At 36.1% G+C, this 21259-nt stretch overlaps 1 protein-coding gene across 2 annotated transcripts in view; it reads left to right on the top strand.

Annotated features, from left to right (window-relative positions):
* The window catches only part of LOC121860422 (arf-GAP domain and FG repeat-containing protein 1-like), a 41813-nt gene extending 25176 nt beyond the window's left edge, over positions 1–16637 (top strand). Inside the window, exons 6-11 of one of the 2 annotated variants that reach the window (XM_042357574.1) lie at positions 1672–1893; positions 2573–2797; positions 4534–4638; positions 4819–4836; positions 12205–12356; positions 13149–16637. In XM_042357574.1, coding sequence (XP_042213508.1) covers positions 1672–1893; positions 2573–2797; positions 4534–4638; positions 4819–4836; positions 12205–12356; positions 13149–13199 — 773 coding nt within the window. In that variant the 3' untranslated portion in view covers positions 13200–16637. The remainder of the gene's footprint in view (positions 1–1671; positions 1894–2572; positions 2798–4533; positions 4639–4818; positions 4837–12204; positions 12357–13148) is intronic. The other variant, XM_042357575.1, reaches the window with a different exon arrangement.
* Positions 16638–21259: the final 4622 nt, after the last annotated feature.

Here is a 21259-nt window from a genome sequence, read left to right as displayed (position 1 = left end):
TAACTGAGTACAGCACAATAAAATACACCATACAGTGGTGTATTAAATGAGGAATAATATGTCGGTTTGTTGCACTGTAGTGAAACTCAGCAGTTCACAGAAGCTGTGCCATTTGCATCATTCACCCTAACATCTTAGGAAATAAATTTCATGTGAACCCATTATTGTGATGCGACATAATCAGTGCATGTGTCATTGATACCTACTTTTGCCATCTTTAAATTGTGAAAGATATTAATCCTAAACAATATTTGCTAAATGGTAAATTTTTTAGTATTAAATCTGTTCACTGCTTCCCTTAAATTTGTCACATCATAGTGTGTTTGGTTTTAGAGCATCAGTCGCAGTTGGTTTTTCTCTCCTCAGAAGACCAACCATCACAAAGAGAGCCTGAGTCAGCGTGTCAGACACTTAAGGATCAGCCTTGTACTGTGGCTCTTCCTCCTCCTCCCCTCCCTTCAACACGCACTCCCTCACCTCGCCTCAGTCCTGTTAGATTCACCAACTGGGAGGCATTTGAGGGTGAGGTGAATGCTGGAACCCCACTTATCCCTTTGTCAGAAACCTTCCTATCTCCTCCTACTATATGTAATGATGCCTCAGGTAGACAGACTAACAAGGGAAAAATTCCCAATATAATGTTTGCCTCGGGCGTGAGTGCCCAGTTTGTGTGCCCAACTAACGTAGACTTTAAAGCATGTTCAAGGGAGGAAGCTAAAGTTGTGTCCTCGGCAAAGCAGTTGTCATCCATATCTAACTCCTCTACCATGAATAATAAGTCTAATTGGCATGTGTCACCCGAACCAAGAACGAGTCAGACAAACTCTTTTCCAACAGCTTCAAAGAGTGTACAGGCATCACAGTTGCAGGCAGAAACTAGTCTCTCTCATACTAGTTCACACCAGTTAGGGAGGAAACTACCTCACAATCCAAATCAAAGTGATTTTTCATACTCTGCATTGAACATGGATTCTTTTCAAACTGAGAATGTTAAATCACCAGCTAATTCCTTTGATGTGCCTGAGAACAACAGGAATTACTTTCACCTGAATACTAAATCCAATGAGATAAGTTCAAAGTGCTTTGCTGCTTTTCTTTCATCAACCTCTAAGTTAAGTGGAACCTCTTATCAAAACCTTAGTTCTGAGACGGGCTCTGTAATCTCATGTTCAGAAAAGAAAAATATAGGTGATAAATCATTAACAAGGGAGTATGGATATCCAAAGCCTGAAGTGGTAAGTAATTCTGTTGTTTCAGTACTTGATAATGGTGACAAAACTAACCCATTTGAAAGTGATGGTGCTTCTCTCTCTGCACCCACTGATGACAATGCCATTTTTGATAAGGTGCCCCTCTTTACTAAAAGAAGGGCAGAAACCTCCAAACCTATACCTGTTAGCAGCAACATCAGCACCAGCAGCAGCCTTAGTAGCAGTTTTCCTAGTGCGTGTCCACCTCGTGCATCATTGTTGACTAACCCATTTGTGTCGATTTTACAGCCTGCCACTAATGCTCGGCAGAATCCACCCTCAGCTGGTAGTGCGGTTGGACGAATTGGAAGTTTGGGTGATTTTAGTTGTAGTGATATGTTCTTGCATGAAAATTTAGTTCAGCAGCAACAGCCTTTCCAATGTGTTACTGACAGTGGCATGACCCCTGCTCATCTTGCAGGCTCCACATCCAGCAACAAATCAACCCCTTTGGGCCCACATCTCCCATTCTCCACTAGCCCCCTTACTCCTATGGCCCCTGGTTCCTCTTCCAATCCTCCTCCCGCATCTGTCCCCAACACCCAATCCTCATCAAATCCACCTGTGCAAGATCGTTATGCAGCCTTGAAGGATCTAGATGAGGAGTTCAAGACACAAAAAGAATCAGAAACAGTATCTTCCAGTAAGTGTTTGTATTTTTCTCCTGTGGATGTTAGTCATGTACAATAGTATTGAGTATAATTTGATTGCAGTGCAGTACTGTATCTCGAAAACAAATATATATGAACTGTATCTGTAATTCATTGTTATTCCAATAATGTCTCATACACTATTGCTAAATTGAGAATATTTATTGGTGACCTTGTTCTGTTTCTTTGGGGTTATAGGTCATGAAGATGATTATAGGTTTAGTAACTCAATATCTTGAGCACAACATTTCCAGAACAGGTAAAGCATTGACTGCTATACTGATATCAGAGATGTTCAATTAGTCACTGAAGTATACTTGTGGATGATATACTGACTAGTTTTCAGGGTCAAAAGTTACTGTATCCTGGTAAGGAAAAGTAATGTAGTACTGTAGCTCTTGTTTTAGTTTATTTTTTTAAGCTGTAGCCACTTGTTTTATCAGAGATGTATCAAAAATGTTGGCAGTGTTCACTCATATATGACCCATTTCTTGAGTTTCAAAGATTATTGAGGTCAATCTGACAAACAGGGAGGCTGGTAGATAGGTAATTAATATAAAATTGATGGACAGACAAGTAAAATAGATGGCTATTAATCCTTTTCAGATTCACAATTATTGTTTTAGAATTTTGAAGAATTTTGAACAAAATTAAGGATATGACTACCCACAGATGATGGAGGCAGTTGGCCCATACCAAATGGAAGTCATCAAAACTCTTCTGTATTTCGTTCTCCATCTTCCACTATGAATGGAAGTGTGTTTGGTTCCCCTGGCACCTCTAATAATGTCTTTGGTACTGTCAATGGAGGTGGCTCCGGGGGTATTGGGGTGTTCGGCACTCCCCCAAATGCTGGCAATGCCTGGGCTAACTTCACTGGTGCTAACCCATTTTCAGGTAAAACTGAGATTGAGTCATTATTTTAGGGTTTATGTTCTAGAAGTATGTCTGTAGAGAAAGTAGTGGGGAAGTCGTGTGCCTGAAATTTAAAGGGTGAATGGTGATGGAAATCCTGTTGGTGAATGTAAAAGGGTGATTGAAGTCTTAAGGATTAGTCTATTAAATATGAAATAATACAGTGGTGGAAAGTTATATTATATTTTTTCTCTTACTCATCATAAGTTTTGAACTAATGAATATGTTGGATTTTCTTTATTTCTTGACCACAACCATATACTCTACTTACTTTATAGTACAGTACAGTGGTCCCTCGATTAACGAACGGTCCAATTAACGAAATTTTGGTTAATGAATTAGCTCCTATAAGGATTTTCAATTCCATTAATGAACAAAACTTTGATTAACTAAATCCTTACGACAAACACGTTTTGTTGTGCGCATCAGCTGATCGTCTAGTCCGCCAATACAGTAATTGGTTCTATGTTTACATTCGTTTCCAGTGGAGTAAATCTCAAGAAAGTTGTGTTCTTGAATATTTTTGCATTTTTATATTAAAATTATTGGTCATTCTAATTTAGTTCACATTTTGATGATATATACAGTACAATACAGGGAACAGTTTTTGTGTGCCAATCAGCTGATCAAATCACCCACCAATGCTTCTCAGTTTTACTTTGTTTACAGTGGAGTGAACATCCAGTTTGTTGGTCTCTTGAATATTTTTGCATTTTTACAATAAAATTATTGGTCATTCTGAAATTAAGTTAAAATATTGATAATATACAGTGCAGAAATTATTATGAAACATGAAGAAGGCATTAGAACCAATGCACTCTGTAAAGAATATGGCATGTCATCATCGACTGCCTCTACAATCAGCTGTTTGATATGTAAACAAAGCTGCCGGGAATACGACATACACACCTCAAAGTAAATTAAAATATAGTACTGTATTCTATGTTTTTTATTTATTATTATACAGTATACTGTACAGTACAGTGCTGTATTTAGTTTATATTTAAAGTTTTGTTAATTCTATTACCAGTATACAGTGCTTTGTATGTACTTTTTCTGTGAGTTGGAACCAATTACCCAATATCCCATTGAAATAATAGATTCAGTTAACAAATTTTTCGGTTAACGAACGACTCTGGAACCAATTGTGTTCGTTAATTGAGGGACCACTGTATATATTTTGACCATATGTAGCAAAACAAAGAGTATTCCTGTGTTCAGACATGACACAAAAGACCAATTGGCAAATTGCATCACATTAAACATTCTCCTCTTGATGAATGACCACTCTTCTCCTCGTATTTTCCATTATTATTAGATTTTATTGTAATACAGTAATAGCTGTAGTGCCCAATACTGTACTTTATTTAATGTAGTTGGAGCTGTAATTAATAACAAGAGATACAAACTCTCCTCACCATGGGGCTGCTATGTGTGATTTTGGTGCAATAAAACAGTTGACATAGTGAGACCTCTAAAAATTAATCTTGATTCATTTGTTGTGTTATGTGAATCACTGGATACCAATTTGCATAAAGTCGAGGATTTCCTGCAGTATATGATTAAATTGTGTAGTTTTATTAGCTTTTGTTTTCTTGTACTCATACGGTATTTGTATAATATGAAGCAGGTACAAGTATATAATTGTCCAATGAGTAGTTCTATTATTTTTTTATACTGTATTGATTTTGCTCTGATTATATATATATTTTTTTTAGGGTGTAACAATGGTGCTCCATGGATGAATGGAGGAGGTTCATTGGCAACAACACACACTCAGCAGGGATTTGGTTCTGTCGTCCAACCCAATCCATTTGGAACAAGTAAGTTTCACTAAGTAATAAGCTGTTTTTTATGTTTAATATTGATTGAACATTAATCTCTCTCTCTCACTAAAAAAAAGAGGCCTATTAGCAAGTTGCCTTAATTAGTTCTTACAAGGTGAATTTATATTTTAATTGAAGTGGTTTCGTGTCTTCTTAATGTCTGTTTACTCTTTGCAGCTTTATATAGGATGTGGGGTAAGTACAGTATAAAATTATTTTGCATATTTACTATTTAATGTGTAGAGAAATTCTTTTTTTGTATTTATGTTGATCTTCATGTAGCTCTGTTGGGTCATGCCATATGTGTACATTTCTGTTATGTGTGATTTCAGTTTATAGTTATGTGAACAAAAAGTATCCATATACATGAGTAACAGTAAATAATATACAGTACAGTATAAGTGATGATTATTTTGACAGTAACTGTGTGTTAGGCACTGTTCACATAACCTTATCTTCACACGTACATTTAGGTAGCCTGATTGAAAACCTCAGCAAGCTTGTATAATAAATACCTCCCTTCTCATTTATTCATAGGTTTCTTTTTTTCATTCTGCTTTCAACTACTGAACCACTGACCTGATTTTAATCAAACCAATTATAATCTGTTGTGGTCTCAGTACCTTAGTCATTACTCAGCTGATCGGACATCTCACTTGGCATTATTTTTAGTTAGGGGACTTATATGAGAAATAGTGTCTTGTTATCATCGTTTATGGCCATTTTCCGTGCTTTTGTTGGTTAGCCATGATTACCTAATGGCTTGGTGAACCAGTTGCCACTAGGCAATTTTGGAGGAAGTTTTCTGACTGGATGCTCTTCCTATCACCAACCCAGTTTTACAGAGTGGGAACTGGGCATTATATGTAGGTCTTCCAACCATCATCTTAGCTGGCAAGGCAGTCACAGTTCCCTGAGGTATTCAAAGACTATTTGCCTAACTACAGAGTAATTAACTGGTGGGTAAACAATGTCAATTGCTCCACCCAGATTTACTCTTAATTTTCCACAACACACAACTCAGGAGATTTAGGTTCCCTTATGGGTATATTCTGCATTGTAATGTTAAGAAATTTCCATTTTGGGAGTAAGTGCTTGTTATCCCACCTTAGTTAAGTTGGATTTGTATGTGATATACCCAATCTTGTGGTTGTTTTGTGTTCCTTCATGCTTGATCATAAGACATATTGGAATTCATCAAGGGATCTGACAGCTGCTTGACTACAGTTGGGATGTTTTGTGTGGGCAGTTGGGTTTTTCAACCTTTTGCTGTTTCGTCTGAGTTAGCCTTCAACACAACAGTGTTTAGGTACACTGTCGTCTAACTCCTTACCACTATCCCAGGTAACACCTATTTGATGGATTTTAGGGGTGCATTCTAGAGGATATTTTTGAAAAGATGCTGCATTGACCTTGGTTATTGGTCATTTCTCAGGTCTTATAGGGATAGATCTTTGGTTTATCAGGTATTTCCCCAATAGTCAGTGGATTAATTTGAAACTATGTAGCCACAATTCCTGCTGCATTATGGAGATGGTTATTGGATTTTGAAAAATACAGTATTAATTCAGAACTGTCAGTTTTTCATAGTAATGTTTGATGTTTTGTGTACATTAAGTTCACATTCACATTCAAGGGGACAGGAATACCCCATTATTAATTTTTATGATATTTTCTCATCTCTTGTATGCTAAATTTCACATAAAGGAGACTAGAGGTATTTTGGCATTTTAATATACTCCCTTGTATGTATAGAGGTACAGTACATGTCTATGTGAGTTTGGCTGTATTCATTTATGTATGGGAAGGGTTGGATGAATAAAATAGTACAGTAAAACTAAGTAGATCTCCACTGCTTGTGTGTTTTATGTGCAGGTTATTTTGGTGGACCTGGGGCTGGGAATACATGTGGGTGTATGCTTCTGGGTTTGTCTGTATGTATGCTTGGTGTTGTTGTTGATGATGCTAAAGGTGGCCTCTCTTTCACTTGGTTTAAGTATTACTGTGTCGTTATATGTATCAGTTCTCCGTTTAACCAATGAACCCATATCATTGTAGCTTTTCACACATGTTGGGCAATAACCTTGGATCAAGACAGTTAATTATGGCAATAATGGGACCAAGATCAAGGTAACAGACTAAGCTCAGTGCCTCATTAGAAGATCAAGTTGGTGTTGCTAAGAGTTCGCTGTGTATGGCTTCAGTTAAGATGTATGCATGTGTTTGTGTTAGTCTGTGTGTGGTTGCATTTGTGTTTACATAGGTTTGATTGTACAGTATTTGAATGGGGTATGTGCTTGTGAACTTTATTAATGGTTGTGTTAGAGAAATAGATACATGAGTACAGTATCTTGAATTTCTTATTTCAAAACCTGTTTACTTGTTTTATGTTTGTGGGAGAGGATAGATGTATATCCTGTATTATGTCTTTGTGCATATTATTACATTTTCTCCTCCGAGGCCTCGATGTGGGTCAGTGACCTGTGCCTGGGTGGGCTAATCCCCATAAAAAAGAATAAAAAAATAAAAATAAAGTGAATCTGTAGAGTTATGGCCAAAATTTAATAACACTTGGCAGTACAGTATCTGGCATCAACTTGTGGGTCGTAGATGTTAATGGTTTATTGCTGATAAATGCTGCTTTTCATTTTGAGTTATGTTTAAGTTAGAATAACATGAAAAGATACTCGATAATACTAAGATAAATCTGATTAGTGAATTTTGAAATCACAATCCCCATGTCTACAGGCCTCCAGTTGAAATCCAGATGTTACTAAAGTCTTGAGGGAACTTGGTTCACAACTGTACTCGTATATACAGTAGTACCTTGATACACTGGACTAATTGGGGCAGATCCTAGTCCAGAAAAGTCTAAAGTCTGAACATAACCCTAGACTGTTTCAAGAGACTCAGACATAAGTTTGGTTGTCGACAACTGTTTTCATTGATATGACTGTTTCATACTGTAAAGTATTATATGTAACTAACCACAGAATTTGCCTTATGAATAAAGAGAAAATTATATACAGTACAGTAGAATAAAGAGGGGTATATTATGTGTGGGAGATGATAGTGTATCTGGGAGAAGCAGGCGGGAGGTAGTGCGGGTGGGTTGGCTCTCCCTCCTTCCTCCATGGCCCTTTAACACATCTTTATGCAATTTCACCATAATTCCCAATTTCCCATAATACAGATAGACCCCGACTTACAACGGGGTTAGGGACCCAAATCCAGGTCGTAAGTCCGACATGGTCGTAAGGGCCGTATTCCTAGTCATTACGACGATAATGACGATCACGATCATCATCTCGATGATCGTGTGTCGGGATGCAACCACCCAACGCTGAGTGCCATATTCCTAGACCCTTACATGAGCGTGTAAACACGGCAGCTCGTGTCGGATGGCAAAATTTTTTTTTGCCATGCGCTAGTGCCAAATGTATTATTTCACATAATTAGAAAGACGATTTTGAGAGATATTTAGTTGTTATTTTATACCGGCACAATAATATATTGTAAAATATATTTTTTTATAAAATTGAACTTTATTATCTGTTCGAAACAAAATAGATAATTTTTTCATCTGAGTACTTGGCAACAATGTTTGCGCGCGGGTTATCAAACATGGAGGTAGTAAGAGAACGTTCTGCAGCTCTGTCTGAAACCCAACGTATGGCACTTTTGCGCCATATTGAGCAAAGGCCAATCATTGAGGATAGGTCTACAAGCAACACCATAAATTATAGGAAAAGAAAGGCCTGGGATGAAATTACTGCTTCATTCAACGCCAGCTATGATCCACTTGTTTTACCTGGTCCTACCCCAGGGCCATCATCTGTGTCTTCTGCACAATTTACTGAAGTTCCATCTACTGTTTATCGACCTCTATTTTCACCCTCTGTTCCTGTCTCACAAGTCATTGTTCCTGCCTCACCAGTCATTGCTCCTGCCTCACCAAACATTGCTCCTGCCTCGGCAGTCAATGCCCCTGACTCACTATCGAGTGATATTGCCTCACCCCCTCCTGCTCATGCTTCCAACCAACACCTTTATTCAGTGTCCAGGGCATCTGGTTCTCGGCCAAGGAGCAAACCAAGGCGAACTAGGAGGGTGACAAGTGTCTATGAAATGTGTGATAAAAGACAAGAAGAGTTACATAAATCTAAGTTGTACAGATTGAATAGGGAGCATGAGGAGGAAATGAAACTGAAAAAAAAAATGATGTTAACACAAAAACTACAACAAACTGCAATTGAAAAGACACATGAAAAATTGAATAATTCTTTGGATTTGTTAGATAGTGTTTTAAGGAAAGCAGGAGCTGCATATGATGCCATGGCTAAAACATATGAATGATGTTGTAATATTTCAGAAATTGGCATCTAAAGTAAAAGTTATTCGTTCTATTTCTTACATATTCAACTAATTTTATTTGAAGGAAATAAACATACAGGTGTTTATTTTGACAAAGGTGTTTTTGTTTACAAAAGCTGTCATAAGTATGGCAGGTAATTATTTGTGGGGGATGAATATTTATAATATACATAAAGGCTGTGATTTTCAAAAATTGAATTTATTTCCTGTGATAAAGAATAAAGTTTTGTTTGGTGTATACAGGTATTTATAAAATATGTTATACTGTGCAAAGTACTGTATAGAGGATATGTTTCTTTTATTAAATTTTATGCATTGATATAAATAGCTGTAGAGAAGGAGTGAACCATTTCTTTTTGTGCCCAAGATAGAAATATTTTCATGTCAGTTACAAATATTGTCCAAAGTATGGCAGTTAAGATTTATTTTTATATATCTATAATATAAGCTGTGAATTTCAGGAAATGCAGAACTATGTATAGAAAAATTATAGTTTATTTTCTTAATTTTTACACATTTATTAAAAAAATAAATGTATATTTCTTTCCTTTTGTTGTCTTCATAAAACCTCACAGGTGAATTACCTTACATATTGAGTTATGCTCCATTATTAAAGACCACAGTGAAGTAAAAAAAACTTTATTACTGGGCCAAAAACTGTGATATTTTCCTTGTTAACTCAAGATAGAGTGAGCTCACTTGGCTTGCCTCATTCCGGAAAACATAAGTGAATTTCCCGGTTCAGATGGTTGAAATTTTATTACTACTACGACAAAAATATTGTATGACTGAATAAAGATAAGAAACATATCTTAAATGATAACAGAAGTAATTGTTAATTGAAGATGAGGCTCACAGCACAGACAGCAGTCGTCATCGAAGTCGGAGCTGTGATGTCAACATTCCAATAATGTTTCAAGTTCATAACAGTGTTGTGAAAGTTCATTTATCCGTATTAACACTTCTTTTAATTGTTCTTATCAAAAAAAATAATATAATTCGACGTAGACATCTGTAATATAAAGTACTGGAAGAACTTTCATAAAATATAATGATGATTATTATTTGTCGTAAGGCAGCTATCGGGTGGGGGTAGCCACCCGATGTTGTTTCCAACATTTCAGGGATATGCGTATGGTTCCCTTCCGATACCTCGTTTATCGGGATGACTATTAATAGACCAGCACGAACACTATCAATTGGCATTGTGCTTCGTAATGACTATCAATCCGGCCCTAAGTCCGACATAGATTAAAAAAAATTTTTTTTTTTTTTTTTTTAAATAAATAATCTACAATGAAATACAGTACAGTAAAAGTAATGAATAATGAGGAATGGATACAGTACAGTGAAAGTAATAAATAATAAGGAATGGTTACAGTGTGACTGAGCACTTACCTTTAATGTAGTCAGCTGAATGCACATGGGGCCCCCATAATTTTCTAATTATACATGGAGACTACATTAACTGGAAACGTTTCGGTATAGAAAATGCGTGTGTCATTTGAAGAAAAAAAAAAAAAATTTTAATAAAAAATCTGAGGCGGTCGTAAGTCCCGACGGTCGTAAGTCGAAGCAGTCGTAAGTCGGGGTCTGTCTGTGTTTAGGTTCATTTGGTGCTGGGTTGATAAAATAGTGTTGTAAAATAATCAACTTTCCCATAAAATGAATGCCACACTCAACCCAGTTGAGTCATTGAGTCGTATTCAATTTCCAGTGCTTTTTACAAACCACCTAACAGCTGATCTCCCTCACCATGTTGCCAGCCTTTCCATCTTGCATGCTTACCACATCTGTCTTCAGCACTTAGTAAATAATATTGTAATGTATTTACCAGCACTTAATAAATAATATTGTAGTGTGTTATGCATTTGCATATTCCCTGGTTTATTCATTAATCAGTTGTCTAAGTGTACAATTAGCCAAATTGAACCATCACATAGCATTGTATCTCCATATCAAATACTATACAGTATGTTATAATTACCCTTTTGTAAGCTGATTTCCTGAAAGCTTTATCTCATGCATTCTAAGTGAATACCTTCCAGTACAGCTGATTCATTTATGTACAGTATTTTCAAATCAAATTACAAATTGCGTGTTATACTGTACCGGTATTTTTTTCTATTGAAGATTTGATATTAATCATGGTGAATCTTACATCAGAAGAGAGTGATTGTACAATAATATAATACTGAATCCATAAATAAACCTGGCAAATGTAACATTGCCCCCCACGTCTTTTTTACATACTCAGTGTCTTACCTCTTGTACTGGACTTCGTAGCTCACGTTAGGCCTGCAGCATATCTCATTAGAACACTGTATAGTATTCAGTGAGCAAGTGTTGTTCTTTTCATAAGCATTTTTATAATTTTACCAATTTCTGAAAATAGGTATTCTACATAATTTTACCCATTTCTTAAAACCCTCAAATATCCCCGTGAAAGACAGTATGTACTCTACATAAAAAGTTCACGTTAATGAGTGTAGGTAGAGAGGTGTGGTGCATTGATACGATATATGAGAAGATAAGACTCAGATTGAGACGTGTTTCACGACACCCACATGTATGAACAAACAAACCATCCGGAGTGTTTGTGTGTGTGTGTGTCCAGAGCACCTCATAGAGTCTCAAAAAAGTTAATTCCAGTATTTTGATGTCCAGTGTATAAAGGTTCTACTGTATGTGTTCATAAATGTAGGGTATGCTCAATGTTGGTGGGGACTGTCCATGTGGCACGGTTTTTAAACCCATAGTACTATCCATGAATCTAATATTCGATGTGGGAAAGAAAAATGCAGCATTATTGGTGGCTTGGTGCTCTTGAGCACATTAGATTAATCTTTATACAGATGGCTACATGAGATTGTGGCAGTCATCAGCCAAGGTTCAACATTCATGTAGAAAAGCACAGTATACTCCAAAGTCTCCTAGTTTGCAGTGCTCATCAGAGATTGAAGCAAGTCACTCTACTGGTGTTATGCCTGACATCTTTGTGGCATTAGTACTAACTTATCATTTCTTCTTGTTACAATTATTTTTCAAATTGAACTTCTCATACTGTCCTCATACATGGAATATGTTGATAGATCTGTCTGTGGAAAATATTGTCATTAGACCTATTGAATGTGTCTTGTAATATCAAACTTTTTTGGTCTAATATTTAATGTGGCATTTTTCTTCCAGCACCTGACCCGAACTTCAACCAGTTTGGCAATAATGCACCTATTAATGGTACATCATCAGCTAATAATGGTGCATGGGCAAATTTCAATCAGCATCCACAAAACACAAAAATGCAGTGGATGACCAGTAATGGAACTGCAAACCCATTTATGGTGAGTTAACTTCTGGTGTGATGTAATTAATTGATGGGTAAATGACCGTGGTTGTTGGCAGCCACATGCTTGACATGTGTAGAAAAGGAGGATAAGAGATCTCCTGTTTGATTTTAATCTGTTAGTGGTTGTGTTATGGAAAGTGATTTTATTTGTTATTATTATACTGTAATACAGTATTATTATTTTTTATTTATTTTTTATTTATTTATTTATTCTTTTTTTTTTTATTGGGGCAGGGGCTTAAAAAGTTGCAATCTGGTGTATAAAGTCTGATTATAATACAGGGGGCCCCCAAATTCATGAGGCTTAGGTTCTCAAAATGGCCGCTAATCGCCAAATCCGCGAATAACATTTTCTGACTGGGGCTACATTTTTACTTGTGTACAAAGAAATGTATATTCCCTTTATGTGTTTGCCCTTAGGGTCAATTATATGTTTTACCTGTATATGTGTGGGGAAAATATGGATTTGAGAATAATATACTGTAACTATAAAGATGAAATATATTTCAAACTAGGTTAAGTGTTTTAGATAATTTAGAATTATTAAAATAAATTAGTTGATTTGTACATGAATAGACAGACAAGACAAATAAATACTGTATGTTAAGAGAAGATTGATGTATGTGTCTGTTCAGTTGAGGTGAATACTATCAGAATGGAATGTATGGGGAGGAATTCCTGCCACATAAACTTCTCTGTTCAGTATTTAGAAGAATTATGAAGTACTGAATGTAATTTTCCCAAATGTACTACTGTATAGTTGTCTGTCTTGTTACATGTGTTACAGGCCACCCCTCAAATGCCTTCCAGTGGATCATCTTACAACCCATTCCTGTGAGTGAGAGCCTGAACTCTTGTCACAGTGATGAGGGCTGCCGCAGTAACACACCACCTCAAGCTGTGTATGTCATCAAGCCACTGTCTCGCCAATTCAATTCTGTGCTTCTTATTCCTGTTAAAATTCTTGTTGATGGCTAACTTGTTGTAAGAAATCTTCCCAGTATGCAAAAGACAATTCATATTTTCTACCTTCAGGTAGCACTAGTTGGGTTTATACCATAAGTCATATTTAAATAATAAGAGATAATTTACTGTATAAATATTAGACTGTTTTTAGTTTCTTAACTGCCAAGTAACAAAATCATCAACATTTACAGATAACTATTGTAAAGTACATTGTAGCTTTATTTAAAATCAACAGGGCTCATAGCTAGTGTACATAGATGCCCCATTGTAGGTAGCTTATAATCATTATCCAGGAAACACAGGTAACCTTGGGTCACATATTCTTCACTATATACAAAAGTTTTAATACAAGTTGCGCCAAATATCTTAAAGTTTGGGGTGGGATTTTTATTTAATTTTTTTTCACATAAGTGGAAGGGTTCCTAGATTCTCTGAGGATGCCAACTGGCACTCCAACTCTTGATTTCATGTTCAGCATTTTATTGCATCAATCATTATTTCGAGCAATATTACCGTATATTGATATTACTTTTTTTATTCTTTTTGATAATTATTTTTGTTGCGTGTTTAGGATTAATATTGTAGTTCATGCTCACAGTATTCCAGCAGGGTATGAATTTTGCAACTGCCGGTCACTGAACTATAAAAGATAGGTGTGCCACACAAGTCAGGCAGGCCAAGTACAGCCAGTGACAAGAGAGAAGAAACACCACTAGACTTGTGCACACAGCATCAAACATCCTACAAATATATAAGAAGCACATACAGTAGTGAGCTTGTGGAAAAGAACTAAGAAATCAAAATGCATTGAAGCTTTCTTTCTGTGTGTGTGTGTGTGTGTATAATGACCTAGCAGCTAATGAAGAGTACCTATATATTTAATATGTTGTTGGGGTAATGAATACATAGACATAATTTTTATAATCATGTCTAAATGGTTACCTATAGTCACGAACCATATGCCATTGACAGATACCATACTAGAATGTGAGCTGTATGTGTGTAAAACCTTTGTTTTACCCATCATTCCATATATTTGGGTTTTTTATTATTGTTTACATTTTTGTGGAGAAAATGTCCCAGCTCAAAAAAAATTTACTCATATTCAATGTACTTCTCTGCACCAGTGAAAGAAAGATGTAGGTAATGTACATAATGAATAATAGTGTCTGTCTAATGTTCAATTTTTGACCATTGGAAACCATTCAACCATTTTCTTAACTGAAGTAGTTAGTGACAAGTAAAAAGATGCTTTAAGGTTATTTCAGGTTAGCTTTATCCTTTGAATATATTTTACAGTTTGAATTAATATGGAATAATTTATAAATAAATATCCAAATAATATAAACAGCTGTAAACTTTTTAACTATGTAAAAATGTGATGTGAGGATTGGTATGCAAAGTGGAAATATAAATTAGTTATCTGCAATATCCATGCTGATGGTTTGTCACTAGTGTATTTAGTTACTTGGGGGAGGAACTGAACTTAGAACTGAGATGCCACTATTGACTGTCGTTCTTATTTTTTAAGTTAAAACCAGTCTGTCTGCCTGTCTTTACCTAACAGAGAGTGCCAGTTGTCACGTAGTCATTAGTCATTCAGTCACCACTAGTTGTTGATGTATCACGATTCATTTGTGATGGTCCTGCACTTGTTAATATGTATACCTATGTTAATATTTATAACTTATGCAATGTGATGAACCTACAGTTATTTTGTATATTTTGCCCACTACATTTATTAGGACATTTAGTAGCCTCATTGTTCATCATGATGGTCACTCTAGGCTTGTGTCGTGGGTGAGCCAGAAACACAGTGGTGAACCAAGGTCAGTGGCAAAACTTGAAATTATGACAGTTAAATGTCATTAGAGAGTATGGGCAGAGAGGGGGAGAGATACAGATTTAGACATGAAATATTTGTGTGGGGGGAGGGAGACAGAAGGTATAAGAAAGGGACATAGACAGGAGAAAGGGAGGAGCATAGTTTAGTCTTCCAAGCATATTTATGGTGTTTTATCCTACCTTCTTTCTCTTGCCACTCTTTCCTAAACCAGTTAAACCAAAATTATAGCAAATGGACTGAAAACTAGAGCATTTAATATCTTGAGTTTTTTCTCAAATGTTTAATATAAAAAAAATAATAGTTACTGTTACAAGACACATTTGTGTGTTAAGGGGTGGGGTATATCAGATATGGTGATGATCCTCTTTCACTACTGAGTTATTCATCTTGATACTTAAGTGTGTATGAAATTTGTCACTATGTGGTGCAGGCTGCCATCAGAAGATGCTCCTTCCCCCAGCCATGTCATAACTTCATAAGCCATGGGGGCACCAATCTGGGTTTCCTGTTTGAGAACAAGGATCAGTTCTGAATATACCATACTGATCTGATCAACCACTCTGTCATATTTACCCACTGCATGGGAATAAACCAGATTCCTATTGCACAAGTTCAATGGAGGAGAGAATTCTGGCTTTAAAAGTCTTCTTGATATTTCACAAATACCGTACAGTATACTGTATATATTTTTAATCACTGGTAATATCAATCTCAAATATAGTTTCTTTCATTTGCATTCCTGAGGGCCAGTGACTGTTGTGATGTTTCTCATAAATTTATTGGTGATACTGTACCACCGATGGACCTGAAAAAGAGATCAGAATGGAAAACAAACAGACAAAGATGTTCTATATGTCTGGGCTTTAGTACTGTACTGAATTGACATTTCTGAGAAATTTCCTCAGAAAACAAAGATCTCAAAATATTAGTCAGAACACATTGACCTATTGGGTTCTGGTTCTCTCAGTAATAACTTGCTTCATCTTGCCATGTAATCATGGTCTTTACTTATACAGAAAGCTGCATCCTATGTGGATGAGTAATGAATCGGCATGTTTGTTCCATGAAAACGCCCTAATCACAGTGTGCTCTCTGTTTTATCTTCCTCTATTTTTATGGACTTGGTGAGATTCACCTGGGGATGTGCACTGACAGTGTGACCTAAACTCAAGATAGGCTTGGCTAGTTTATCATGAAATTTGAAAGGCAACCCAGGGTGTCTGTTGCATGGACCTGGGTCACATGTCACAGTCAGGTTGATATGTGATGGTTGTATATCATCCTCTGGCCTAGAAATTTATGGTGGTACTGTACTGGCTTGTACTGAAAATCAATCACTTATTACTGCCTTAATGATGATATTATTGCAGAAACAGTTAACTGCTATCCCAGTATGATAGCCATCCACCCACTGTACCCATAATATAACAGTCCACTAGGGATTTTGATAAATTTGAAAGTTTCCATATTTTTTTCTGTATTTTTTGTGTTTCCTTTTTACTACTTGCTCCCCACATTTGTACCTGATGAGGCAACCTTCCTTTTATTAATTTAATTATGCAAACGTGTTGCAACTTCTAAATTTATTTAATGATAAATCCAAATGCAATATATTTTTACAAGAATTTAAAACATTAATGTCAATTCCTGAGTGTGTAAAAATGGTTGTACGCCATTTGTTAGCATTTAAAAAAAATCAATTTTTTTTCCTTTCATTTTGGTCACCACCCCACCTTGAGTTCTTTTAAAATCCAGCTTCAGAAATTTAACAGTTTGGTTCATTTGTCATAAAAATACTTACCAAAGAGTGAAACATAACAAAACACTAGTTTTATTGAAACAATAAAATGTTAATATTGTACAGTACAGGGTATATGAAAATGCTCATGAATGGCAGTGCAGAGAAGTTTAAAATTCTATAAGGGGAGGAGCATCAGGGGAGCAAGACATGGAAATAGGAAACAACAGTCCACTAGTACAGGCTGGTACAGAACTTAGTATTAGTTTGGCTGCTGTGTGTGTATTGTCACTTGAGAAACTTCAGTGGTGTGTCATGAAAGGAAAGGTCATCCTCTTGATCTCATATTACTTATACAGTAGTAGTTCAGTTGGCAACAGTTTACTACCTTGGCTCATCTTTCAATGAATATAATCTTGAAATTAGTTTTTTCTGCATGTCTAACCAGTGAAGTTTTGTTGATTTCTTTATTTATCTTATGTTAAACTACTTTGTACCCAGGTCCAATCGTTCTTTTCATTCCTAATCCAATTTACCACATATTTAAGTCATGATTTTAAGACAAATGAACACTTACATTAAAGGGAATGTTGTCACTGTAGGCAGGTAATAACAGTTACCTTGTATCCCTGAACACTTCTGCATTTACCATAGTTAGGTCTTGTCAATCACTCATATGTTTAATACGGCTTGCTTTGAAAATATTTGCTTGCTTTTATCTGTAATGAGGTACAAACAAACATTTGATGTGAGTGTATTAAGTCCAACCCAGTTGTGATGAATGACTGCTTTATAATAGTACACATTATACTGGTACATAACCTCCACTGAAGTTGAAAGACTAGCTGAGGGAACACATAAGTGATGGGAGAAAGCAGGGATTAATACAAGTTGTGTCTTGACCATCGTATTTGGAATAGATTATGATTGAGTTAGCTGGGAATACTAAGGAATCTTAACTTTTTTTCAGTCTTTTTCTCAGTCATGCATGGCACAATGAATCTTGGATCAATACATTTTTCCAATAGAACATTGTACGGTATTTAGTTAAATTATTTGAAGGAATGGGTCATGTTTTTTTTTCTCATTCATTCCCTGTAGTGTAAATTGAAAATGGTACAGTACATCACATCACATGGCTTGGAAGCCTTGTTTCCTTGGTGACTCCCCCTTCCTCAAACATTTCAGTGACCTTCAATTATTCAAGACGTGTAGGAACATTGAAACATTTGAAGAAGATCTCTGCATTCTAGTGTGGCTGTCAAACAAAGGAAGCAGTTGCCTCTTGTTTGCAAAAGAAACAAGAATTGTGAAAGGGGTAAGGTATCTCAGTAAGCATACACAAGTAGGGAAGATATAGGAAGAAAACAAATTGAGGATATGTATGAGGAAGTGAAACAAAGAATGAGAATGCAAAAATATAGTCAGTGAGAGTAATGCAGAGAATGAGACTGGTTTAGGCCACAAGTAATTGTTTCTGTGAATTTGGTCAAAGAATAGGGCTGTTAATGAGAAAAGAGCTGCCTTAGTACTTTTTCCATATTGGTGCTTCTGGTGTTGACTTGGGCCACTCCATATACAATACTATCCATTAAGAGAGACATTATCTTCATGGATTCTGTTTTGTTTTGAATGATGATTTTAGATCACTTGACACACCATTGATGTTTTTGTTACATCTCTTGACACACCACTGATGATGATGATAACACCATTGATGTCAGATCTCTTGACACACTGGCAGCATTGTTAGACATCTCTGACACATTACGAAGGATGATTTTAGGTCTCTTTGACACACAACTGATGTTGGTAGATATCTTTTGACAGTTCTAGAGTATCATCTTAAATTGATTAGACATAGAATTTCAAAAAGATTGTTGATATCTTAAATTTATTAGTCATGTTATTTTAAAAAGTGATAGTATCCTAATCTCTTTTGGTCTGATGCTTTAACAGACAAAATAATTGGAAATGACCTAAGTGATATGTTTCCTGTTACTATACTATCTCATATATGTGGTTTTGATTTATTTCCTTTGATAGCTGTCCATTGTTGATATTAACCATTTTTATGCATTTTCAGTTTGATTTTGTAAGTGTCTTTCTTCTTGCACTCTGTCACACTTCTTTGAGCATCATGACACATGCTTGTTCCCTCTCACCATTAGTTGGGTCTATAACCTTGCTGTTATTTAATCAATTTTTGTTTCTCTTTCCCTTTGCATATAGTAATTTGTAATATTAAATTTAAAGGTTACTTTAAAGAAAAATTTTCTCTTCTGCAGAGGAATGATTGTTTCTTTTGTATGTATTTTGAGTAAGATATTTTTAAGTGTGTAAAGTTTTCAGCTAAATAATTGTTATGCCAAAGAAACAAATAATTACTGAAGTTTTGGAGTCTCTTTCAAGTTGTGACGGACGTGAGGAAGATGTTTTGATAAATAGAAGAAGTCCGTCCCTCATTTTGTTCTAGTTCCTTTGGACTTCGTCGCTCTTAAGTTCAGTAAATATGCACGACAATTCAGTTTTTATCTCGCAAATTAAAGGATCAAATCAGATCCAAAATTGATATGATGCTGGTTTTGGGACCTGTGTCTAATAATAATAATAATAATAATAATAATAATAATAATAATAATAATAAACGGTTTATTAATAGAGTTGCAGCTGGTGGCTGAAAATATACAGACTTACATTTGATTTAGACATAATGATATAATATGCATTGAATACATTTACAGGGCTGTACAGTACATAAATCAGGAGTTGTTTATTATTTTAACATTAGATGGGATGGTGCTGTTCTTATATCTATCGGTGCGGGCTCTTTTGGGCTGAATTTTGTTGTAGTGGCAGACTGTGCGAGTTGGGTGGGGGGCAGGAGGTGGCGATGACGAGGGTGGTCTGTGTGTGTGTGTGTGTGTGTGTGTAAGGTAGACATGTACGTCTGTGGGATTGAAATTCAGTGTCATACCGACTTAAACATGTTAAAAAAAATCAGGTGTGTCAGGGATTTTGTACATGTTTAAGTTCTGAGGTTCAAAGTTAGCATGAGGTCGAGTATACAAATCTCTCTCTCTCTCTCTCTCTCTCTCTCTCTCTCTCTCTCTCTCTCTCTCTCTCTCTCTCTCTCTCTCTCTCTCTCTCTCTCTCTCTCTCTCTCTCTCTCTCTCTCTCTCTCTCTCTCTCTCCTCTCTCTCTCTCTCTCTCTCTCTCTCTCTCTCTCTCTCTCTCTCTCTCTCTCTCTCTCTCTCTCTCTCTCTCTCTCTCTCTCTCTCTCTCTCTCTCTCTCTCTCTCTCTCTCTCTCTCTCTCTCTCTCTCTCTCTCTCTCTCTCTCTCTCTCTCTCTCTCTCTCTCTCTCTCTCTCTCTCTCTCTCTCTCTCTCTCTCTCTCTCTCTCTCTCTCTCTCTCTCTCTCTCTCTCTCTCTCTCTCTCTCTCTCTCTCTCTCTCTCTCTCTCTCTCTCTCTCTCTCTCTCTCTCTCTCTCTCTCTCTCTCTCTCTCTCTCTCTCTCTCTCTCTCTCTCTCTCTCTCTCTCTCTCTCTCTCTCTCTCTCTCTCTCTCTCTCTCTCTCTCTCTCTCATATATACCTTGTACAGTGTATACACAAACACACAGGTTCCAAATCCATTATCATACCAACTTTGAACCCCTAATGACCCCTTAATCTGCCATATACTTGCATTAGGATCCTTGTTATAGAAGGTGTAAAAAATTTTCATAACATTTATTTTTATAAGCTTTGTACAATATTAAAGATAATTGTGAAAATAAAGATAGTGCACCCAGTTGTGACTGTGGGAAAGGGTGCACATGATGTAAATACCCTGATACCCTGTATAGCAAATTGAGAAGGTGCCGATTATCAGTGGTAATCTGTGCTAAATTAGGGACAAAAAATTACAATGGTTTAAGCTACTGTGTTTCTCATGAACAGAACAAATGTGTTACATAATTGCAAATCCAGTACTATACAGGATATATTTTATTTAAAGAAGGGTGGAGTGGGGGAGATTATATATTATTAATTTTTTTTTTTTTTTCACATTTTATGTTCTTGGGATTTCTGTTGAAGTTCCAGAGAAATTAATTTTGATATGGCAAATAGTCAGTCAACTGTTTTAAATTAAAAATGTATTAATTTCTTCAGATTATTAAGTACATTTTATATTCATACTTGCTTAACTTTCTCACATCTGTGAGTTAAGAAAGTCTCTAAAGATTAGATGTTGACATTGTCTTCAATTCCAGGCCCAGCCTTTACTCCTCAGTAGATTTGGTAGGATAGTTGTTTATAGTAGTGTACTTGTAAGGTGCTTGCCAGAGAGGGTCTGTTGGAGAAATG

This window comes from Homarus americanus, unplaced genomic scaffold (assembly GCF_018991925.1).
Source record: "Homarus americanus isolate GMGI-L3 unplaced genomic scaffold, GMGI_Hamer_2.0 scaffold28051, whole genome shotgun sequence".
Taxonomy (NCBI): Eukaryota; Metazoa; Arthropoda; class Malacostraca; order Decapoda; family Nephropidae; genus Homarus; species Homarus americanus.
Note: the sequence above shows the minus strand (reverse complement) of the source record. Positions and strands in the feature narration are given on the sequence as shown.